The sequence below is a fragment of the Galleria mellonella genome, unplaced genomic scaffold (genome assembly GCF_026898425.1).
Source record: "Galleria mellonella isolate WM207_F2 unplaced genomic scaffold, CSIRO_AGI_GalMel_v1 utg116, whole genome shotgun sequence".
Classification (NCBI taxonomy): domain Eukaryota; kingdom Metazoa; phylum Arthropoda; class Insecta; order Lepidoptera; family Pyralidae; genus Galleria; species Galleria mellonella.
This window is the reverse complement of record NW_026441978.1, coordinates 190,984-216,833: the sequence shown is the minus strand read 5'-3', so window position 1 is coordinate 216,833 and position 25,850 is coordinate 190,984. Positions and strand designations below refer to the sequence as shown.

Sequence of the window (25,850 nt, the reverse complement as noted above, 5' to 3'; positions counted from 1 at the left end):
GATTTTACTTTTGTTCTATTCAATCATCTGCATGGATACTCCTATCCCATTCGTGTCTCTATCCCATTCGAAAAGCGACGGTAGAATAATTGTTTATTTAACAAGTCGTTAAAATCGTAAAAAAAAAATATCAAAATGTAACTTCAGGATTCAACAAAACTTTTGAGTATGAAAAAGTATCAACTATAATTATTATTATTAGATTGACTTCGACTCCAAAAACCATCTTTAACTATAATATTTTTTTTAATTTTCTGGAAATTAAAATGTTTTGTTGTATTTTCAGCGGTCAAATATTACTCGTATGACTTGATTGATATGAATTTATTTCTTGGATTTTTTGTAGATATGATTTGATATTATTTCTTTCCTATTTCCATTTCCACCTTCCATTATTTTGCATAAATATATTTTATAATCCAGGCAGCAGACACATGGGAAGTACCATATGAGTAATAACTATCTAGTCTTTATGTATTGCTGTATTGCTTAAAATCACTTCGTAAATAAGCCCTTTTTTCTCATAAAATGTAAAGGATAAAAAATGGGCAATAAACAGCTGAAATGATTGTCATATTTTATTATACTCTAATTTTAGTTTTATATCATACTGAACGCTAATTTATTTACATGTTTATTTATTACTACATAATTTATCAAAACAATTATTAGTTTTTTTTTTTTTTTAATATTTTAAGGGCTTTTACCTTCTTCAGGTATATCAGTCCTATTGTACCCTGAACTGATTTCTCCAACAAAACTTTATCTACCTTCCCTAGACGCGGAAAGAGAAGAATTAATGGGCATCAATAATTTACACAGATGTTCAAAAATTTCTGGTTTAAGTTCAGCTAACATAGTTTGAATAAGACCAACATTCAATTTATTTAAGTTAAAGTGGCGCATGAATTCTTCTCTTTCCTTCGTGTTAATACGACACTCTAATAGAATATGATGCACATCATCAATGGTATTACAAGTTTGACAATGGGGTGACAAGGACTTTCCCATCATATGTGCAAATTTTTTTGATGGATAATGACCAGATCGTAGACGAACAGCTAATTTAATACAGTACCTATTGATTTTAATTCCACAAAACCAAGGAATATGTGGAGGTTCAGCCTGAATAGTTTTGTACCAAATGCCTTTTTCTTTTGAAATTTCGTTAAAATATTCTTTCCAATCTTTTTGACATTGATTTTTGAATTTAGATATATAATCAGTAAAATGTGGTAATGACTGAGGGAATTTTAATATATAAATCTACCAATAATTATTATGGCAACATTAATGTGAACGAATATCGTATGAAATTGCTGACAATGAACTAAACTCACTCATTCAATCCAAAGAGATTCAATGTCATTCATAATCAATCAAATATATATAGATATTTTTCTTTGTGTGTATTGTGCGTGTGTAGTTATCTCGTATCCGTATCCTCTCTGTGCGTTCGTTAAAATTGCAAGAGTTGGAACCATTGAAAATTAGAAAATAATTCATATTTATGTAGTTTTTGTGACTCACTGACGTGTAATAATTTATTTTTCTCAAGAAATACATAAGTATAATTATTTATTTACAAAATAAAAAAAATAAACCTAATAATTTGTAGCATTTTGAATAATATAACTTGTATAAACAGGTGTGACTTTAGTGTGGAGGTTTTATTTATATTCATTTTAAAAATAGAATATCTATATTTTTTTTTTCTGTCACTAAATATTTTGTTAAAAAGGAACGTCATTTTAAAACTTAATTATTATTTTACTTTTTAATGGGTTATAATGGAATGGTAACACTGCTTGCGCTATCAGTATACGCTGGCAGAGTACAAGTGAGGGATAATAGGTGACGAAGACACTACGTCAGTTAGCTGGTCGTGATGAATTCCACTAGTTAGCCACAACGGTTTCCAGGGGGAACCGCATGGAGGTCGACCTGATAAGATATATTGCTGGCAATAGATCAGTTAGACCCCATTATTAATCCCTTTCCTCTACTATTATTGTACTAGGAATAATATATATTTATTTAGTATTTTCTATTTTATTGCTCTATGCAACGAACCCTTCACACTTAAATTATCTAACGAAAACTTTGAAACTTCATTATCTTTAAAATTAAAGTAATCAATATGAACTAAATTGATATTCTGATATATTTAAGTTAGAAACTGCTCATTGTTGGTTTATATGATAGCAATTACAGACATATCCGATGGCATTGCTGTTTTGAATTGTGTAGGCGTTGAACTGGGATCCCATGAACAACATCGTTCTCGTAATGGTTTTTAGTTTTTCATAATACATGATATATTTTGTCTTACAGCAGGAAGTTATGAAGATTCAAACGTAGAAATGTATTAAATAATTTAAAAAAATACTTAAAAAAGAGTTCACCATTTCTTCTTCTTACGGCGTTTCTACTACGTTATATCATGACGAACTACAGTAAGTACTAGCTATAAATATTATCAATATTGACAGATAAATCTTGATAAGTAAATAAAAAAAAAAATATTATGATGCAACAATAAACTTATAGTTTTCGGATTTTCCTTTTTACTTGTGCTGTACAACATTGCTTCTTTCGAAATTTTATGATTTTAGATCAACGAAAAGATCCTATTAGGTTTTGATTGTATTGACTTAACTATGTTTTTTTTTACAACTACAAGGGGTTGCGCACTTGAGTATTTGATAATAATTCCAAATTGATACCACCTTGCGTTTCTGAGAAAAAGAGTCTTGACAGAAAGACAGATGGACAACAAAATGATCTTTTAAGGTTTCTATTTTTCTTTCCACGATACGGAACCCTTTAAATAATAACAATATCACAGAATAAAGTACCCTTTTTTATCCAAAGCTTCGTACACTGTAATAATACATACATAAAGTTTCACGAGGAGAGGTAGTGGGCAAATCTTACGCTGAACAAGGGTAATTAAAATGTAGAAACAAAAATGAAAGTATGATTACTTCATTAACAACTATGTATAATTTACATCACCTTATTATAAACCGTGTTAAAATATCACATTATTCACCTATTTATAACTTCAGAAATGCGAGCTTCGCTGTAGCCTCTACCAATTCGGAATAGATTTTGATTATTTTATTTGTCGATCGAAAAATCACTCTCCTATCAGTGCCATTGTGAAGGTTGAAGACCATGGCCGTAATGGGATGGGGAGGGGGGGCATTGACAGGCAATGCCTACCTTAAAAGGCCCAGTAGCCTACCTTAATATGAAAGGCCCTAAAATAATTAGACAGATTCGCTTTTTCAAAGTCACTTATTTATGGCTTATGCCCTACCAAAAAGTTCTTTTGTCCTGACTTAAACATACGTCCAGCTACGGCCCTGTTGAAGACGCATATACTGAATTTATTGTTAACAATAATGATAGTCCTGAAAATAATTCGACTAGTAAGGGAGACTACGGATATTATCCTGTGTCCCCCCACCGAAATATCAAGCGTGGTCGTGTCCCGCGGGCAGCAGCGGGCCCGTCTCGGGGTCACGCGGCTCGCTCGCCGCCGCTAGTGCCTCGCTCGCGGTGCGACTGCGGAACGCACTTTTGTCCACGTGCTGAAGAGTGGACAGCGTCTCCTCCACCTCCGCCGACACGTTGAATATGATCAGCCGCTGGCCGTTGCTTTTCAATTTATTCGCGAGACGTTCTAATATCTGAAAAAAGATGCGGTTTTAGTCGCAATGCTAAGCACTTACGGATATTTTTTTACCACAACGGAATACCAGTGTTTGCCCTTTTAAAGGTAAAGGAATAACCTGAGTTGTGATCATTTTGTGTTACTGTGGCACACATACAAAATGAAAAATTATGTTACTTGTTTTATGTATTTTTTTTTGTATATGTATTTTTTATATCTTTTTTTTATCGCGTATATATGTATATCTTTATATATCTTTAACTAGAAATGAAATACTTCAGAATTTATCGTTTCAGGAATTTTTTTCTCATTAAGGAAACCAAAATAATGGGAATCAGTCGACGTCATAGAATGACCTTCCTGTTGAAATTTTCCTTACAGACTATACCAAGAGGTTGAATAAAAACGAGCAAAGACATTTCTTCAGTATCGACAATGCGCATACAATATTTCTGGGCTGTAATCTTGCTTGCTACCTTAGTAGTATAAAACAGTCTCAAGGTGAAATTCGAACTAAACAACTAGTAGCTAAAATTATTTTCCGGAGGACACGTATGCACTCTTCTGAAAAATTTGTCATGTTAAGGGTCCCGTGTACAGCAATATGGAATTTCTAAATTTCACATCTCAGGAGAAGTGGCCACTAGTGGAATGTCGGCTTGTTGCAGTTATCTGGGCCCTGAAGGCGACGCCGCCGAGGCTGGTATCACCTGCGCGGCGCAGTGGTCGAGGAGCGCGAGGCGGCCGCCGTCGAGCAGAAGCGGCGCGTGCGCGTGCGCCGCCGCCGCCGCCGCCGCCGCCGCCGCCGCCGCCGCCGCCGCCGCTCGCCGCGCCGCTCGCTCGGCGTTCACGTACACGAGCAGCGCCGCCGGCGCCCACACCGCCGCCGCGCCCCGCGAGCTCTGTGCACCGACACACGCGCTCTCATTCCACATGTTCACGCAAATCGAAAAACCGTGCTTTGTCGGTTTTAATTAATGAAGATGGAATGGTAACCCCGCCTGCGCTGTTACCATTCCATCATACACTGGCGGGATACCAGGTGACAAGTAAAAATGAAGGCAGTTCCGTTTTTTTTTAATGGGTGATAATGGAATGGGAACCAGTGAAAAATGATAGGTGAGAATGAAGTAGGTCAGTTAGCCCATCGTGACGAATTTAACATGAATTGTTCACGATGGTTTCCAGGGGGAACCACGTGGAGGTCGACCTAATAGAGCATATTGCTAGCAATGGGGCTGTTAAGCCATTGCTAACAATCCCTTTCCCCCTCAAGGCAGGTCAGTTGGCCCATAGTAACCAATTGAACTAGAATTAAACACTATGATTTCCGGACAAAAGCCCATGGAAGTTGACCTAATATTGCTAGCAATACACCCTGCTAGCAATAGGGCTGGTAAATCTCATCACTAACAATCCTTTTCCCCCCGTGTTTTGTCGGTTTGGAAACGTACAAAAATACAAAACAGGTATACGATAGAGAAAAATTACAGACATCTACTAGAGAAACCTATGTGGCGTGGAATAGATGATACTTGAAGGAGAAGTCGAGTTGAAGGAGAGCCCCTGAAATCTGTGTCAATAGTATTCTAAATTTTTTACCATTTGTAAATACTAATAGACCGTAAAAAATAATACTAGAAGCTGAGTGGTCCCGGAATAGAATAGGTCATCCCTTTCTTACCCGTGGGTGTTGTAAGAGGCGACATAAAGAAGACGAGAGGTAGGCAGCAGCATCCCTCTTAAAACATCTGTAAAAATCTAACTACGGTTGCCAATCCACCTGCCAAGCGTGGAAATTTATAGCAATCAGGAACCATCAGTAATTGGGTTTCTATTGTTGACAACAGCTTTTAACCCCAGGACAAATGGGCGAGATAGTTAGTGTCACCTTGACAGTGTAGACGTTGAGAGGCGGCATCATGATCGCGCGCAGCAGCATAGCAAGGTTGGCGAGCGCGCCCGCCAGCACGGCCAGCTCCACGGTCAGCGCGACCGCCACCACGAACGTCAGCACCACCACTACCAGCTCGCTCTTGCTCGACCGCCACAGCTTGCGCACTATGTCGATGTCCACCTGGACAAAAAGGATATGTCAATTTTGGATGGCGTCCCACGGAGACGAAAAGATCATCAAGGGACTTGTGTGTGTGAATATGACAAGGGCAATTTCTCAATTTACATTACGACACAGTCTCGCTGTTTTGCTGTCAAAAATTCCAAAAAGACTAGTGATTCATGGGTCTTGTTCTGTTCCCCTGGAACCTACGACACTCTATTAAACGACACCTCCAGGCACGGCCCGACCTCACTTTAACTTTGGCACTATTTGTATGCTATTGTATTTGTACGTACACTTTGAATATGTTTTAATCAAAAACGTATTAAGTGATACATAATACTATATACTAAGAATTGATATGCTACTCAAAGAGAAATAGTAACACTGGTAGACCTTGGTAACTCACCATAAACACGACAGCACAGATGAGAACTGACGAGATGCAAGCCTTCGGGATGAAGTAGAAGTACGGTGTTATGAACATTAGAGCTAGCAACGTGATGATTCCTGTAAAGATACAATTATTAAGATATAATTGTGTGCCTATATACAACTGTGGCTGTGGCATCATCATCATCACCTCGCCATAAGAGCTTCAGAATATTAAAGTCTCAGTCCTCGTTCTCAGTCGCTAAATATTTAGTGTGGCAGTATGAATCTCCGGAATAGAATCCAGCATCGAAGGTGGCGTTACACTTAGAGAGAGAAAGAGAGAGTGTGTTTTATCCATGATAATGGTTACCCCACCTGCGTTAACGGTACACACTGGTGGGACACCAGTGAGGGATGATAGGTGAGAATGAAAAGGCAGGCCCGTCAGCCCATCGTGATAAATTCGCTTGGAATTCAGCACGATGGTTTCCAGAGGGGACCACGTGGAGGTTGACTGGAGAGGGTATATTACTAGCAACGGGACTGATAGTCCGCATTACTAATAATCCCTTCTTCCTCAGTGAGAGTGTGTAGGTAGTGTGTAGCAGGGAGATAAACCAGAATTAATTCCAGAAGCAGATGTGAGTGCGCTGTGAAGTTTTGTTCTATACAACGTGTAGAGGCATGTGAGCGTTATGTGATGATGGGTGGTGGGGGGAGGGGGGGAAGGGGTACCGACCCGAGTAGAGGCCGGCGGCGGGCGAGCGCACGCCGCTGGAGTGCGAGACGGCGGAGCGCGTGAAGGCGCCGCACGCGGGCATGGCGTGCAGCAGCGCGCCCGCCACGTTGCACAGCCCCAGCGTCACCATCTCCTGCGTCGCGTCCACGCGCCCGCCGCCCGCTGCCGCGAACATACAACGCAACGTTCAGTCACAATCAATACGCTCGTACCCAGGGTGGTCACGCGCTATACACACATGCAGTTTGTAGCACAGGGTGAGTAGAGCCGATTAAAATTAATAATATATCCTAATTAGAAGCCCATGACTTACGAATTGATATTTTTTATGTAACTTTAAATGTCAAATGAGCTATCGGCCCACCTACTAGTAAGTAATGGAGATATTGTCAGTAATAAAGTCTAACAATCTCATTGCTAGCAATATACCCTATCAGATTGATCTCGACGCAGTTCCCCCTGAAAATTGTCGTGTTTAATTTATTATTAAATTTGTTGTTGTTGATCCTCACCTATCATCCTTCCACTGGTTTGCTAGGACCCTCCCACCCCCTGAAACCGAATTCATACCGGGCAAATTCGAACCGGGCAACCGAATTCGTCGTGGGAGTCATCATTACTAGCGAATCCGTGCGGTAGAATAAGATAGCAACGTCGGATGTCTCATTCCAACTCACGGGCTCGTTGACGATGTCGATTCCATTGACAAATTCGCTTACCACTTGTTTAGAGGGTCAGGTGTATTTTCATCACGATGAACAAAGTGATTTGTCTTTTTATCCTTCAACCATTGATTTCCCTTAGTCGCCTCTTACGACACTCACGAGAAAGGAAAAGGTGGCCCGTTCTATGCCGGGACCACACGGCACATCAATAATTCCTACTACGATATTTATGACTCCCGTGTATATTAAGATGATACTTACAGAATGCTTTTGCAATAGCGATGTTAGCTAACACCATGACAAAAGGTATCATGAGCAGCCCAGAGCCGAGCTCGTGCACCATCTCCGTGAAGGGTATAGTGTGGTTTTCTGAGGTGATGCTGAATGGTGGCAGTGCTATCGAGGGCAGGCCCGGTTCTACATAACCTATATACACATAAAATATGTTTTTTTATACAACTTAGAATGGCAAACAAGCTAACAGCCCATCTGATGGAAAGTGGTAACCGTCGCCTATAGACATGAGCAGTACCATGGACATAACAGTGTATACTGTTTCGCCCATGATACTCCCCATGCGTTGCTATTCCTGAGGACTCAGGAGATATGTTATAACCCTCTGTACCCTATAAATTCACGCCAAGGATATGGATAAACTTTAAATAGCTGACGGCCCCCTTGATTGGAAGCTCGTCGCTTTATGACATAAGCAGCACTATGGGCATAGAATATAAATTATGATACCCATATGATATCCCTAATACGTTGCCATTCTTGAAATATAGGGTTTATGGCATAAGAATGTGAATGGTTATATGTTTCCGTCTCTATCATTTTTTTTTACAACACAGGGGGCAAACGAGCATGCGGCTCACCTGATGGTAAGTGACTACCGGCGCCTATGGTCACCCACAACACCTACGGCATTGTGTGCTGCCGGCCAATCATACCATCGTAGAAATTTTAGAGCCATATCTTGTTCTCTAAGCTGAAATACAACTATGCAACTATCTGTAGTGATTATACTATGATTTAAAATATAGTGTACACACCCGAGAGTTTGACGAGAAGTTTATTCGGATTATAAGTACAGTAGGCAAACACAGCGGCGACAGTGACGACCAGCGCATTTCGACTGATCGAAATGAGCCACAGCGCTTTCTGCAATTTGGGCCGCTTCGGGCTCACCTTCACGTCTTTTAGTTTCTGAAGCAAATATACATAATAGATTTTTATGCTTATACATTTAGTAGAATTAACAAGACAAAGAGACAATGAGCCAACCGCATAACTCGGGTAACCAATAACTGATAAGGAGGAAAAGATTTCGAGTAGCGATTCTCTCAGGCAAGCATAGCATAGAGCAAACGGCTGCGAGAATGATGACCCCAAAAGTATTAAAAAAAATCAATGAATGCAAATGGCGCAGGCTTATATTTCTTTTATGGCGAAATATAAAGGAAATATAATATGTTCAGCAGTGGATGATATAGATACAGATATTTTATTGTTTCCTCCAAAGGATTACAATAGTAAATTTATTATAGATACAAACAAATTACAAGAAATAATCACAGTGGGAAAACAAATGGGCGCCCTTATCACTAAAAGCGATCTCTTCCAGGCAACCTTTGGATGGAGGGGAGTAATTATAAACAGTTTAAAATTTAATTAATTAATTAATTTAAATGATCGATTCTATAATTTAATTGGTCTAGTTTTAGATTATATAGACAGTGTCTCCACACAAATGCCCCGAAAAAAAGCGGATCAACTTATTTATACAATTTCACCACAATTTGGCGTGCAAAATTTGAATGGATGTGATGGTTGAATTATGATGCTGATGATGATGATGATACCATTGCCTATTCATCAAAAAGTTTTCTTTTGTAATATTTTTTTAATTAAAAATAAAAACAAAGGTACAATTAAATTTGTTACCCTGAGTAACAAGAGTACGGTGCAGCAGACCAGTCCCAGCAGGCAGTCTCCGAGGCGCACATCACCCCGCTTGGCGATAATTTTCTGTATATTCTCCAGCAAAGTCTCCGCGGTGAAGCTGAGGCCGAGGAGTCCCTTCACCTGCGACGCCATGATGATCACCGCAGTCGCTGATGTGAACCCGCTCGTTACTGATGGCGATATCAGCTGTACCAGGCAACCTGACCAGCCACTCGATTATTAAAACAATGTCACTCAACCAGTAGTTTCATTTTCCAAAATTCCTTTGATATAAGAAGTTAGACGTGAAAATGTAGGGCGCAAATTGATATCCAAACCTCAAAATCAAAATCGGAATTAGAATCAAAATTTTAGTCGGTACGGATTTGGATGCGGTTTGCACAGTTATGTTTCTGAAAATCTGACGTAGTAGAGTAAAAACTAGTGCAACAGAGTTTTATTTGATTGCACATCGATTCGGAAGTTACCTTGATAGTGTACTAGTTTCAGTTTAAAAGAAAAGAAAACCTAAATAATATACGTGGTACCTAGCCGGAGCACCCCCATGAGGAGCACGATGCAGCCCGAGAGGAAGGTGAGCAGCACGACGCTCTCGAGCGGCAGGTGGCGGCACGTCTGCAGCGTCAGCAGCGCCATCAGGCTCGTCGGCCCGATGGACACCTCCTTCACCGTGCCCAGGAACACGTACAAGATGGTGCCTGCGTTCGGAATCCACTTTATGATACACTAGTGACCCGCTCCGAGTGGGGAGAAAGGAATTCTTAATAATGGGTTCTAATAGCCCCATTGCTAGCAATATACTCTATCAGGTCGACCTCCACCTAGTTCCCTGGAAACGATCGTGTTTATTTCTAATTCACGATGTGCCATCTGACCTACCTTCATCCACACCTATTATCTCTCACTGGTGCCTCAACAGCGCATACCAATAGCGCAGGCGGGGTCACCATTCCATTATCATCCATTGAAAAATCCGCTCCGGATTCGCACCAGTACATAGCTAGAAAATCACTGTTTTTTTTTTGTAAATATAATACAGCCTATATAAATACGGGAGATTAATGAACTCGCTGTGTTTTTGTCGTTTCCGACAATTCGAAACACTTCACCCAGAAGTCTTCTTCAGGGGGCGTAGGGCGCTTTACGTTACAGCGTCTCGCCTTGCACTGTTTAACTGTGTATATTGTATACTGATTGGGATCATTAGTAATAAATATTTACATGTACATATATACACTACATATTTACATTTATTTATATCACACTACCTTACCCACTCATACATTTATACCTCTTTACAATTGGTGACCATGCATTTGTATTATTTAATCATTGCTGACAATATCTGAACTTTAGCAACATGAATTTTAATTATTTTATATATCAATTAACCTAACTTTATGGACACTCATTATTATATATGGTTTCTTTCGCGCTTTAAGCGCGAAACTTGGGGATTATTTTTGACAGTCGGCTGCGATTTGAAAGGCATATATTAAATGTAGTACAACAATGTTTTTATCGCCTTAAGGTCTTATATAAAATTCGTAATTTATTATCGGAAAAAGTTCGTATTACACTATGCGAATCATTAATCTTATCCAAATTTAATTATGGAGACATTGTGTATGGACCACGACTATTGGCCAGAACTCAACGCCTGACTCAGAGAGTGCAAAATGCATGTTGTCGTTTTTGCTTTAATATTCCCCCCGAAGCCATATTAGTCCCTATTTAAACAATGCTTCAATTTTGAATATGGAATCGCGAAGACAGTTACATCTGGCTAGTCTATTGTTCGATGTAATAAAAAGTGAACAGCCAGTTTATCTCTTTAAAAAGCTAAATTTCTCTTCACGTATGTATGGATACAGATTCATTTGTTCGAAATTATCATTTCAAGCACACAGAACTGTGGCATTTACTGGCAGCTTCCGCTACCAAGCAACAAAATGTTGGAACAACATCCCGCCACCATTTAGGCATCTGACTACCGTACAAAGTTTTAAAAAACATCACAAAGAATACTTATTAAAAAAACAAATTTTAGGCATTCCACAGAAATTTCTTGGCTAGCGGTTGCAAACTCATGTAATGATTTTTAATATTTTTTTTTCCATGTTTCTCTTATTAATATTTTCTTTTTTTTCGCTTTATCCTTACCACTCAGTTAAAATTATATCAAATTATACTCTTGAACTATTTACATTATTTTTATTATACACACACCGCACAGACAATCACCAAAAATATTACTCTTTTTATTTTATTTTATTTATTATTTTCACGTACCCTCAAATGGGTTAAAGCTGAAAATCAGTGTTTTGTTCCTTGAACAATGTTACACGCTGAGCTTCGACCTTTTTGTATTGCTGCAGATCACACATAATAACACAATTTTATAAATCTTATGTTGTTTTATGTATTATCTATTCTTATGTACATGTTGTGTGTGATTAGTAACAAACAAATAAACGATCTATCTATCTATCTATCTATCTATCTTTCATACATGTGCTTATATTGCTTGCATACACCCACTCTAACTTGCCTGCCTCGCTTTGGAATTATAATTCTCGTTTGTATAAATAAAATCCGTTATTGGCTGTATTCATAAGAGACTTAGCATGTTAAGTTATTTTTTAAGAGCTGTGGATTTTTGTATCAAATAAATAAAAAAAAAAAATCTTCCTATGAATATACTGAGTTGTCAATTTTTGATTAGAAATTATGTTTTTTTCCATTTGTTCCATATAAGTTTGATAGTGTTCACGTCGTATTGTATGTAGTACGCATATTTGCTTAACGTGTGTGGGTGCCTCACATAAATAATCCTATATTCTTTGAGTCATCTGAGGCAAGCACTGACAAATTTTTTATATTACGTGTAACGGAGAAACCCTATTAGTAACTTCATTACTGCTATCTTGTAGTTATTTTCTAATGTAAACAAGTCTTGGTTTTCCTGTTATAAGTAAATAAATATTCAATGTTATGTTCTTGTCAGACATTCAATCAAAGAATAAAATACAAAATTGAAAATAAAATTAATTCACTGTAGACTTCTTGATGGAAGTTCATTATACCAACTATTATAAGATAATATTATTCAAAATACTTGTACTTTGTTGCACTTTATTTATTAAAATGAGTTTTTATTAACAAAAAATCTAAAATAAGTGACTGCAAGTTCTAAAGGTCCTATAGGTGCTGTGAGTGATCAATAAATAATAAACGTTTGTACTACGTTATAATATTGTTACTCTAAGTTTAATTTATTTGATTGTAAGTACTAGCGATGTCATGTGCATTTAGTTAAACCTTGTGTTTATTTGCGGAAACCTGTAATTAGGTTTTTGTCTTTACTGTCTTTTTTTGTTATGCATTTTTAGCTGTTTTATTTTATTTTTTATTAAAGAAAAATTTCTTTAATAAAAAATAAAATAAAACAAATTACTAATAAAAAACGAATATTATCAAATTACATTCAGTTATTTAACCGTGAAATTCCGAGGAAGATTCTTGCATCGAGAGATTTTGTATGGGTATACCATATACTCGTACTTATATCCAGGGTGCTGCTCATGTCTGAACACACAATTAACGGTCACAGCTTTTTAACAAATAGTAAGTCACTTCGACAACTTGTCTGTCATTCCAAGTCATGTAAAAACAATATAATATTCTCATCATCACATCAGACTTTAACTGTACACTGCTGAACATAAGCCTCCCCCTTGGGGGGGTTTGCTAGTAGCTTAGATTTTGGCGGATTGGCCGCAGTTAGGCTTTGGAGTTTTAAGAGGGACGCTGCTGCTCATCCCTCGCCCTTCCTTAGTTGCCTCTTACGACACCCACGGGAAAGGAAGGGGTGGCCTAATCTATGCCGGGACCACACGGTGGAATATTCTCATAGGTAATAAATAATACCTGTGCTGTACTTACTTTTCTATTTTACTAGACAATATTCATCATTATTAATATTGTTGTGAAACCTCTTTCTATATCGTTATTTTATTTTTCTCTCAATGACAAATAATTTGAATATTTTTCTTGATGTTCTTTCTTATGGAATTGAATTGACGTATTAAAAATTTTCTGAACTCATCATCTATTATTTTTAAAACTAAACCTAATTTTATTTTATTTATATTATACTCATAAATATAATTACAATTTAAATTCTAGAATGAATAGCCCTTACCTAAGACAACTGCATTCAGTGAGTTCCAGCAATGTATTTGAAGTTATCGACTTTATCTATACTAGGAGACAGGGGGAGAGAGGAATAATTCATTTGTAATAGTATTTAGAGGCCTCGCTGCTAGCATACATACTCGTATAGCTGAGAGTTTATAATACAAAAAAGAGTTTATAATACAAAATAATTGGAAATGGAAAGAAAAAAAATAATAACAAAAATGGACAGAAAAGATGCAGCTAAAGACTAACAACAACAAAACAGAACACAAATTCAGAATACTTTCCATCAGGTGAACCGTCTGTTCATTTGCCTCCCTAACAATAAAAAAAAAATACCAAGAAAGATATCCTATCAGATAGATCTGTGTACTGTCCCCCCTGGAAATCGTTCCAGTAAATTTCTGGTGAATTCGTCTTGATGAATCAACTGGCATAACTTCATCGTCATCAACCATCAAACACTAATATCCTACCACCATAGATTAATAGGAGAGCTGGGGTTTTCACACCATTATCTCCCATTGAAAATAACATATTTAGAGTTAACATTATTAGGTAGGTATGTTGTGTACTACAAACCAATGTAGGAGGAATAAAGGCCGTACTGCAGCGGCACTCCAGCGAGCGAGGCGTACGCGAGGCTCTGCGGCACCAGCATGAGGCCGAGCGTGACGCCCGCGACCAGGTCCGCCACGGCCGCCAGCCGGTCGTACCGCCGCGCCCACTCCAGGATCGGCAGCCGCCGCCGCGCTACTTGCAGCCATCGGCTCTCCCCTTTACTGCTCGATGGACTCTCTTCTATGATTTCCATTTTTAATAATAAACTACCTATTTACACGTGAAGTTAGAATAAAAGAGAAACAGATCGCGACCGACGACTGACTCATTCACTGGTCAAGTTTATTTCTAAAAGATTAATTTTCGAATGGCCTTTCCTAACTCCACGTCGGGCCCGCGTCTGGGCCGGGCGTTTGCTCTTCACGCGCCTTGTCCACGGACTGGGGAGATCACGTAGTATCATAATTCATTATCTCGGCGTGATGCGAAACTCCTCGCATCTAAACACTTTAACTGTTTCAATAAACAATATTAATTCATTAATACTGATAATGTCACCTATAAACACATGTTATCGTACACTACGTACCTTATATGTATACGCACATGCACGACATGTATGTATCGTCGACTACTGACATTACCTATAGGCTCATAAATATAGTTCATGTTGAACGTATTTAATAATGAAGTTCAACTTATTAACTATAATGTTATTGGAAAAATGTGCATACTTATCACAGGACATGTGACCAAGAGAGAAAATATAAAAAATTAAGTCTCAAAAAAAGGTTTTTTTTTATACGTATTAGAATGGCAAACAAGCTGACGGCCCACCTGATAGAAAGCGGTAACCGTCGCCTATAGACATGAGCAGTACCATGGACATAACAGAGTATACTGTTTCGCCCATGATACCCCCCATGCGTTGCCATTAATGAGGACTCGGGTGTTATTCCTCTGTACCCTGTAAACTTACGCCATATCCCACCCTTCAAACCGAAACACAGCCATGCAAACACAACTGTTTCACGAATAAAAAAACATAGCTGTCAAATTTATTTTTTAACCATTTTTCCTTTAATTTTGAACATGAATTATATCACCTTGATTTATTTCAGCAATAAAAAAATCATGCAAAGAAGGGTTAAAACATGTATATTATATAAATTTAACGACATTGACTACTATTTCCCAAACTGCCAATCTGTAGGAAATATAGATTGAAAGAGACGTTTGCAATTGAGCAAGTCATATTCTCTATTATTGCAGGCGTTCATACGCTACAGTAACCCTTTACCATCAGGTGGGCCGTATGTTTGCTCGCCACCTCAATCATATAAAAAAAAAGTAATATTTACTGTATAATCATCCGACTTCAAAAAATAAGCTCTCCGTTTGTTGCTTCATAAATTTCTCAGTAAATTCTGTTTGATCTCAAAAGTTGTACTTACAGATTGATCCCAAACATACTTTATGTGAACAGATTCTGTAATTTACTTTATAAATAAAAATTATTGCTCTTGTCACAATTGTAGTCGTTTCTATGGAAAACAATCTTAATTATGTTTACAATGATCATACGTATTAATGATTAATGCATTTCCTTGGAATACCCGTAAAGTCGAGAGTTAACTAAATGTATAACCAAAGTAGACAAAGGGATCAGCGCTTCAACATATATTATTTGCACCTGTCTCGGTTTATTTGACGTGGCATTACGCGGAGCACGAATTAATTTATGATTTGTAGAATGTAGGACTCAACACGACTCTCTAAATATTTGTACAAAGATTATTAAATTGGACAACAGATTAAGATAAGCTATTTTTACATAAAGGTAACTGCTAGGGAGACAGCAATTTCGGAAGGCTACACTTTTCATTGAAGGAAAACTTCTCGATTAATAATATCCAGAAGGAGACTTTGTACAAAAGTCGTTAGCTTGGGTACTTCTTTCCCATTCGTGTTTCTACCGTGAAGCAATTGTTTGCATGGCTGTTTCGATTTGATTGGTGAGATATGGAAGTGAATTTACACGGTACAGAGGTATAGCACATAAGTATTCAGAAATAGCAACGCATTTAGAATATCATAGACGAAACAGTATATTCTGTTACGTCCATGGTACTGCTTATGTCTATAGGCGACGATTACCACTTTCCATGAGGTGGGCCGTCAGCTTGTTTGTTATTATAAGTTGCATAAAAAAATCATATAATAGATTTAGTTAAAATAATTTAGACCGATTAGATAATATGATTGGTCTAGTAAATTCATGCTTATCAGTCGACCAAGGGGTAATGCATCCCGAATTATCATACGACCATTCGGTGCATACCAATGTTGCACGCTAGTTGTAGTAGAGATATAGTTTAATTCACCTGAGAGTTGTTCCTTGCACTGTGACAGAACTTAGGGATAATATTACTTTAATTGTGTTGTGATAAAAAAGTTTTTCAGAAATACGTTTTCATCATAGATTATAGATACTTTATCTATAGATAAAGTATCTCCATACAAATGTTTCGAGAAAAACGGGTCATTCTTCACACAATTTTACGTGATAAATAGTTATGAATGATTCCTTTCGTTGACAATTAGCTGACAAAAAGTTGATCCGTTTTTAAGTGTCGATGCTTTATTTATATAATCTAAGTTTTCCATGATAAGATTACCTAGTCTGTTTTCCACATCTCTATTTCAAGCGATTACTTTAGTAATGTTTATTTATATATATTTGCGATGTCACATAGTACTGATTAGTTGTTACAATATAATAACATATAGTAGATATATGACCCTACGGTAAGCGTACTGCACACATCGGTACAGCCCCCCCCCCCCCCCCCCGCCCTGGAAACCATCGTGGTGAATTCCAGGTATATTTGTAGAATTGATAGTAGGGTTCATATTGTAAATAAATTTAATCAATAATTAAAAAAAAAAACAATAAGTATTTCACAATAAAACAAATAAACCGGGGGAAAAAAAGTATATACCTTTTTAAAAGGCCGGCAGCACACCTGCAATGCCGTTGGTGTTATGGGTGACCATGGGCGGCGGTAGTTACTTACCATCAGGTGAGCCGCATACTTGTTTGCCCCCTGTGTTGTAAAACAAAAACATAACATATAAAAATACCTGGCTTAAAGCCAGGCCAGGCTAGCGCTGGGGAATAATCTTAAAGACGCCAATGATACACAAACAAATACAGACAAAGGAATTATATGTTATTACCGCGCTCCACATTTCGCGCTTCTCTTAAAGGAATATATTATTAGTGTTTTATAGATAGATAGATAGATAGATACTCTTTATTGTTTCCTCCAAAAGATTACAATAGTAAACTTATTATAAATATAAATAATTACAAGAAATAATCACAATGAGAAAACAATGGGCGACCTTATCGCTAAGAGCGATCTCTTCCAGGCAACCTTTGGATGGAGAGGAGTAATTATAAACAGTTTGGTGGGAGGCACGATGAAAAATTTTGTTAGTTCTAAATATGGGAGATGTGATACATATAATAATATAAATATTATCCCTACTCATTATTATATTTATATACATACACCTACACACACATATACATATATATACATACACATACATACATACATATATATACACATACACATATATACATATACATACCATACACATACAAATACATATACATACATGGACATAAACGCCTACACAAATACATAAAAATATATAAATACTGTTCACGAAAAGTATGCAAGTAATAAGTATGCTAACCAGACATATAAACACATTAAGAAGATGACAACTTGCTCAAATAATAGTTCTTCAGTTTTGCCTTAAAACCAGCCGTACATTTTATATTTCGTAAGGAAACTGGTAAAGCATTCCAAAGCCGTACAGCTTGCACCGTAAATGATTTGTCATAAAAATTAGAGAAATGTACCGGAATCTTCAGCTGAAGGCCCCCAGAAGACCTAAGATTAAAAGAATTGACGGTATGCAAGAATTCAAACCGCTCCTTCAGATAGTGAGGGGAAGAAGAGTTGAAAAGGGCATTGTGGAGCAGTGAAAGAATATGAGTATTCCGGCGAAAACGAATAGGAAGCCACTTGAGCTTAGTGCGAAACTCGGAAATGTGATCATATTTTCTAAGACCGAAAATAAACCTGATAAAAACATTTTGAAGACGCTCAAGTTTGTTAAGCTTAATAATTGTTAAGTTTTATAATTGCTTGTGTATTTATATTGTTGATTTTATTACTTTTTCCACTATTTCAGTTTTATATACCTTTTTATATTAATACCCGCCCACTGTTTTTTTTTATACAACTTAGAATGGCAAACAAGCTGACGGCCCACCTGATGGAAAGTGGCAACCGTCGCCTATAGACATGAGCAGTACCGTGGACGTAACAGAGTATACTGCTTCGCCCATGATACCCCCCATGCGTTGCCATTCCTGAGGACTCAGGTGTTATTCCTCTGTACCCTGTAAATTCACGCCATATCCCACCCTTCAAACCGAAACACAACCATGTAAACACAACTGCTTCACGGTTAAAACACGAATGGGACAGAGGTGCCCAAGCAATCGACTTTTGTACAAATTCTCCCTTTTTATTACAACACATTTGTGATTTGTTAATCTTTGTCGGGTTCTCGCGATACAGGCTCGCCTAGTGTGGGGTCCATTGTAGCTTATGTTTGTAACTTTGTTTTTTTTTCAAATAAAATAAAAAAAAAAACTTTAAAACTTTGACATCTACAAAGCGGGGCAAAATAATAAAACACCTTAGTCGTACGACAATTTTATTGTTACACATCCGCCCTCCGTATATATATGTGTAAATGCACCGGTATGTCACCGCGTGTTAGTGCTAGCAACACAGAAATAACAACAACTACTATATATTATATTTATATATATATATTATATATATATATATATATATATATATATATATATATATATATATATATATATATATATATATATACTTCATTAATTATATTATCATACAAAGGCTCGTGATAAGCTCAGGTACTTACGCTAAATTTGTCCACTTACCGATACATTGCTAACAACACTACAATTTATTTACAACGTTACAACACGACGCCGCCATCGTTTGTACGGATCCAATACAACTTCATTGCTAATGATACATTATTGATGTTATAATCATCGGATATCGTTAATAAATAATTACTATACGCATATGTATAGCTTGCCATACCGTGGCATACTATATTTTGAGTTAAACCAATCTAGAATCATGTATAGTGCTTCCAAAAACGCTATGTTAATAGTACATTTTGTACATTACACTTAACGTAAAATGACCTCTTTGTATAAATCAAGTCACGATAGTACTAGTTGACGGCCCGCCTGATGGAAAGCGGTAACCATAACCATACATATGGCCAGCACTATATTCATAATACTGGTACCCTCGTGCGAGGACCATGGTGTTACGTCTCTGTAGCCTACAATCATGACTTCATAAGAGATTTACACTTGTATCCAACGCATCTAGTGTTACTATTGTGCAACTAAGAATATTTAATTTTTTTTTTTATTTTAATAATTTTAAGAATGCCAACTGTATGGTTAGCATATCAGCTTATAATGACTCCAACAATATAATAAAAATTAATTACTACTGTAAGAAATCGCATTACCCCTTTACTGAGTAATATATAACTATTTTTTTTTAATGTAATGGCGGCTGATTTTAAATTTTGTAAAGGCACCTAACTGTATGCACGTGTACGTAGATAATTCAACAAAAAAAAAATATTTTAATTTAATGCAGTTGTACATAAAAATATCAGACTTATTAAAAATTAAATAACGCCAAATATAGTACAATATTGTTGTTAATAAAAGCTCACAAAAAGTACTTCTTCATTAATTGATCTGAACATAAATAATAGGTAGCGACGACTCTAACGCCATCTTTTGTCGGAAAACGAGACAGAGCACTATCCTCTTCTAATGCGTGTTATCTACTTAATCTAACAACCTCTTCGAAATGAAAAAAAAACAAAGTGCTCGTGTGACCAAGTGTTCGAAATTAAAATGACGAGCCAACTGCATTTGAGCACTAACTAGATTGAACGTATTCATAAAATGTCCGATGCGATACAGAACGCCCTCTGTAGGTGAAGTAGACTAACTATCAGACTACATACGTAGGCACTTGTGGTTTACTTGACTTTCTTCATGATTAAATCTATCTGTTCGTCCACGCGCTGGCTCGTGCCTCTGGAGACAGAGAATAAAAAAATATATTATCGCCAGACATGAAAATAAATGAAGAACATTTCAGACATATTTTACTCTGTACGTTGAAGTAAGATTGCGGGTAGGGCATAACATATTTTAGCAGTTTTTACAGTACAAGAGTCGCTGATAGAGTTAAACACAATGTCGTTTAATTAAATTTAATTACATTCAGTACAAATGCATAGACGTAAGTCGAGTGATCGTTAACAGTTCGGAGTGTTGTATTCCGTGAGTTGTCAGCATCTATTTTAAGCGCTGCATTTCCTTCTTAATATTTTAACGACACTAACGACTTTTCGTATATACTCGTATTTGTGAGGGTTTTATAGATTTAGGCTAAATTAAAAAAAAAAGGTATTATTTGTCTAACTAATTAATAATTGTCTATATTCTGTAAGTTTTTTTTTTTTTAATGTAATTCACGATATATCCAATTTTGTTAATGTTATTTCTTAATGTTATGACAGCATACTTTTACTATTGTAATATTTGTAATGATATACTTATTAATGTACTTTTTTTAAATTTTGACTCTCTCAGTGTATCTATTGCTGGATGGAATAATACACGTATTTGAAAAAGTAATATTTCCACACCTATGTAACGGAAAATATTGCTAAACAATTGTAATTAATTTTAAAATTTGCTACTGACAGTTCCCAATATTTAGCAAATAATAGTACATTACTGCAGCGGCCAGCAACTGAAGCATTGATGGACGAACGTGCAAATGTGGGCCGAGGCGTAGCCGAGGCACACATACGTGAGTCCATCAATGCGTAGTTGTGGCCAAGGCTTGTATAATACTTTTTTCAAACAATGCGCGGAAATCAAAAACATAATTTTACTTTATAAATTCAATGACGAATAACGAACAATAATAATTTTTCACGCGACATAATGGTCTTTTGTTTTTTTTTTTTCAATAAACAGTTTTCTATTTGCAAGCCAGTTCGAAATTTAAATAAAATCTTTTACTAGTTATCTCCTTGGTAGCCATGTTTCGAAGTAAAAGGTCATTCCATTTTAAAATTACAGGACAGATATGAGTTTACATAGTAATTTATCTGGCCGCAAAACACGACAGATATGGAATTTCATACAACTTTTGCCGGCCACTGCCCGCATGTATCTGGTCAGGACGGCAATTTTGATTAATCTCGAAGAAGATTGTCAAAATAATGCTCACATTTCCAAGCATGTTTGAGAAAAGTATATTACCAATCCGTCTGTCAACCATGGCAACCACTGGCAAAACCCCCCAAGGGGGAGGCTTATGTTCAGCAGTGGACGGTTGTAGTAGAGTGGAAGGGAGAAGGACGTGTGAGCGAGAGCGGGTGAGCGTGTGTCGGACCTGAAGGCGGAGGGGTCGGGCCCGACGACGGCGACGAGCTGCGGCACGTCGTGCGAGTGCGCGGCCAGGCGCGCCAGCGCGCGCAGCGCGCGGAACAGGTGCTCCTCGGCCGGCGCCGCCTGCAGCAGCTGCAGCAGCTGCAGCAGCTGCAGCAGCGCCATCGCCAGCTCCACGCACACCTCGTCGAACACCTGCCGCGCACACCACACACCACCACTCCACACCTCACTCCTCAGGAATAGCAACGCATGGGGGTATCATGGGCGAAACAATATACTCTGTTATGTCCATGGTACTGCTCATGTCTATAGGCGACGGTTACCACTTTCCATCAGGTGGGCCGTCAGCTTGTTTACCGTTCTAAGTTGCATAAAAAAATACATACTATGCACGTAGACGCTATATAGTCAGAAAACCTTGTTTATGGATGTTTCAGTTATTTTATAGAATGGCAAACATACAGACAACCAAGTTAGAAAATGACAATCATCGCGAATAGACATAAATTATAATGAAAAATTAGCCCACCTCCACTATCTGAAATATACGCACACCCTGTAGCCCCACTTTCCACACATAAAAATACAAATCCTTTTTAAAAATACCCAAAATTAAGACTGTATTTTCCCTCGACTATGCAGGCTTTATAAAAATGTTTTTTATGAAATTCGGAATGGCAAACACAACATTAATCCACCTGACGGAAAATGGTAACCACCGTCGATAGGCACGACACTCTTATTACACGGGAAAGAAAAACGTGGAATGTGGGCCTTGAATTCCCCATTCTTTGCCATATCGAGGCTTGTATTCTAAACAAAAATATTAAGAAAAAGGAGTTAAAAACTCCATTCTTTTTTCAATTTCAAATATTTACAAGAAAATGTGTATCAATACTTCATCCATAACAACTCATGATCGTATTGCCGTGTACACATACTAAAATCAATACAATTAATGTGTTGTTTGTATGTCTCAGTAAGGGTGTTTGTATGAGTTGTTGAAATTGTAAATAGAGATATTTTGAAGCTCCTCACACATGCATCGTTATGTAGATATTTCTGTTATGTACACACATTTATCACTAGCTCGTTATTGTTATAAATTATTACATATTTTAATCTAATTTCAAATTACACAACGTCTCTGATAATGTCCATCATTTCGATTGTGTATTTTGCAAATCATTTCGATGACTGTGTGTCAAAATCATTTCATGATGTTGACAAATTTATCATTTCCTACAACGTATACGTCTCAACAGCAGCCCACTCTAACGTTCTAGATATGTAAATGACGCTGTAAATTTTCTGCCGTCTACTATGCATATTTATAATAATAATAATAAATATTTATTAAAACAACATAAGGTCCATTTTACTAGTTATAATTTACTTAACCTATGTTAGTAAATGCTCTTGCATTGATAACTTGCCCCACCCAATATTTTAGAATGGCACAGTCCATTTTACTGGCAAATGTCTCCAGGCCACTGTTTGAGCTAACACGCACCCTACCCAAAGGGGGGAAAGGGATTGTTAGTAATGGAGACTGAGAATCCCATTGCTAGCAATATACTCAACCAGGTCGACCTCCTCGCGGTTCCCCCTGGAAACTATCATGGTTAATTCCTGATGAATTCATCATGATGGGCTAACTGGCCTGTTTTCATTCTCATCTATCACCCTTCACTGGTGCTCCGCCAGCGTATCCCGTTAGCGCAGGCGGGGTCACCATACCATTTTCACCCACCAAAAAAAAACCAACAACGAAACAATTCGTTTGCGCAAACATCATCGGTACGCTTTATACTTGATCGTGATATTGCAGTGTTTATTAACAAATGATATGCATTTGATTCAACATTATCTGCTAAGCTCCAAGTTATTTGCGCACATAACAAACATTAGAAGCAAGGATGCGTATGCGCATGGTTGATGCACTGTTATTATAACCTATTGTTTTATATTATTTAACGAAGTGCTTTCTCACTGTACTGGGTTGACTGGAAGAGCTCTCTGTCAGAGATAAGTCCACCATAACTCACAACATTTATAAATGCATTATTTTATATGTAACTTACAAGTGCAACAAAAATATGCATATACATTTTTAGGCCTATGTTCAACAATGTACTGTAGAAAGCTAAGATGGAGTGATACTCTGATGTAATTAAACTATTGCTAAATGTCAATAACTTCTCGTGAATAGATTAAGGTTATATTATAATAATAAAAGATTAATGCAATTGGGAACGACAAAACAGTTGACGACTTTCCTAATATAAAGTGGCCTTAGACATGAATAATTAAAACTTTGTTCTACAAAAAGACAAAAAAAAAACTATTAGTAGTACTGTAAGTTTTTAATAAAGTCTATTTTAACGAAATTTCAAAAGAAAAAGGCATTTGGTACAAAACTATTCAGGCTGAACCTCCACATATTCCTTGGTTTTGTGGAATTAAAATCAATAGGTACTGTATTAAATTAGCTGTTCGTCTACGATCTGGTCATTATCCATCAAAAAAATTTGCACATATGATGGGGAAGTCCTTGTCACCCCATTGTCAAACTTGTAATACCATCGATGATGTGCATCATATTCTATTAGAGTGTCGTATTAACACGAAGGAAAGAGAAGAATTCATGCGCCACTTTAACTTAAATAAATTGAATGTTGGTCTTATTCAAACTATGTTAGCTGAACTTAAACCAGAAATTTTTGAACATCTCTGTAAATTATTGATGCCCATTAATTCTTCTCTTTCCGCGTCTAGGGAAGGTAGATAAAGTTTTGTTGGAGAAATCAGTTCAGAGTACAATAGGACTGATATACCTGAAGAAGGTAAAAGCCCTTAAAATATTAAAAAAAAAAAAGTTTTTAATAAAGTCATTAGCACGTACAATTGTGGTAAGGTGTCGTTAATACATGAGCAATAACTAGCGAGGGAGGTAAATAGTTCTACGGCCGATATGGTCACCGTGTCATCATGACGAATTTAAGCAGAACACTTGGCACATTGTGTGTGCTAACTATTCTGTTTATCAGTCACGACCACCACATGCATATTATTGTATGGATAAGGTGCCTGTCGATAGATTCCCAAAACAATGTATGTATTGTTTTGGGAATCTATCGACAGGCACCTTATCCGTATTAAGCGCATGAAATGGAACGAGATGTATTTATTTATTTATAGCAAGGCTTAAATAAATAAATACATCTCGTTCCGATTACAAATTAGTACATTAATAAAATAAATATTACATAAAACAGCATTAAATTTGCACTACAACAACTGCTTTTTTTTATACAACTCAGAATGGCAAACAAGCTGACGGCCCACCTGATAGAAAGTGGTAACCGTCGCCTATAGACATGAGCAGTACCATGGACATAACAGAGTATACTGTTTCGCCCATGATACCCCCCATGCGTTGCCATTCCTGAGGACTCAGATGTTATTCCTCTGTACTCAGTAAATTCACGCCATATACCACCCTTCAAACCGAAACACAGCCATGCAAACACAACTGCTCTGCATAACATTCGATATTATATACATTATATTTATTATATATGTATGAGAGAGAGCTTTTTCTAATGGATGATAATGAAATGGTATTTAATTTTTGTCTATTGTTAATTTTTTTTTTGTTATTATGTGTGAAATTAAGCACTAAATAAATAATAAAGGTTGCCTAGAAGAGATCGCTCTTAGCGTTAAGGTCGCCCATTGTTTTCTCATTGTGATTATTTCTTGTAATTGTTTGTATCTATACTAAGTTAACTATTGTAATCTATTGGAGGAAACAATAAAGAGTATCTATCTCTCTTTCTTTCTTCCTTTCTTTCTTTCTCTTTTAATTTCGGGCGATATTAATATACAGCAAATGATTTGTTACGTTTATGGAAATTGTAAAAGGTCGTACCGGCATTGAATAACAATTATTTCAACTGATTAAA

General features: G+C 37.0%; 2 protein-coding genes and 2 long non-coding RNA genes across 9 annotated transcripts in view; 2 read left to right on the top strand and 2 right to left on the bottom strand.

Annotated features, from left to right (window-relative positions):
* Positions 1-1,256: 1,256 nt before the first annotated feature.
* On the top strand, positions 1,257-4,485 carry LOC128200567 (uncharacterized). Its single transcript, XR_008252777.1, has 3 exons — positions 1,257-1,536; positions 2,335-2,456; positions 4,351-4,485. It is a non-coding gene; the product is annotated as an uncharacterized LOC128200567 (long non-coding RNA).
* LOC113522083 (sodium-independent sulfate anion transporter) lies at positions 2,984-14,705 on the bottom strand. The gene is made up of 10 exons (XM_052894392.1): positions 14,268-14,705; positions 10,013-10,183; positions 9,465-9,685; positions 8,573-8,726; positions 7,782-7,946; positions 6,856-7,017; positions 6,151-6,251; positions 5,574-5,759; positions 4,393-4,584; positions 2,984-3,698 (listed from the first exon to the last, which is right to left on the bottom strand). The coding sequence occupies exons 1-10, from the start codon at positions 14,497-14,499 to the stop codon at positions 3,483-3,485; spliced, it is 1,800 nt and encodes a 599-aa protein (XP_052750352.1). The 5' UTR covers positions 14,500-14,705; the 3' UTR covers positions 2,984-3,482.
* On the top strand, positions 6,982-9,723 carry LOC128200569 (uncharacterized). The gene is made up of 2 exons (XR_008252778.1): positions 6,982-7,112; positions 9,564-9,723. It is a non-coding gene; the product is annotated as an uncharacterized LOC128200569 (long non-coding RNA).
* A 4,512-nt stretch (positions 14,706-19,217) lies between the features above and the next one.
* Positions 19,218-25,850, bottom strand: part of LOC113510386 (uncharacterized) — a 42,282-nt gene continuing 35,649 nt past the window's right edge. For all 6 annotated transcript variants that reach the window (XM_052893757.1, XM_052893748.1, XM_052893765.1 and 3 more), the window contains 2 exons: positions 21,884-22,074; positions 19,218-20,508 (listed from right to left, as the gene is read on the bottom strand). In XM_052893757.1, coding sequence (XP_052749717.1) covers positions 20,451-20,508; positions 21,884-22,074 — 249 coding nt within the window. In that variant the 3' untranslated portion in view covers positions 19,218-20,450. The remainder of the gene's footprint in view (positions 20,509-21,883; positions 22,075-25,850) is intronic.

Excerpts from the sequence above, each read along its gene's own strand:
- LOC113522083 (XM_052894392.1), bottom strand. The coding sequence starts at position 14,499 with ATGGAAATCATAGAAGAGAGTCCATCGAGCAGTAAAGGGGAGAGCCGA. Across the intron at positions 9,686-10,012 it reads CATGGGGGTGCTCCGGCTAG|GTTGCCTGGTACAGCTGATA; the intron begins GTACCACGTATA and ends GTGGCTGGTCAG. Across the intron at positions 6,252-6,855 it reads CGCCGCCGGCCTCTACTCGG|GAATCATCACGTTGCTAGCT; the intron begins GTCGGTACCCCT and ends GTATCTTTACAG.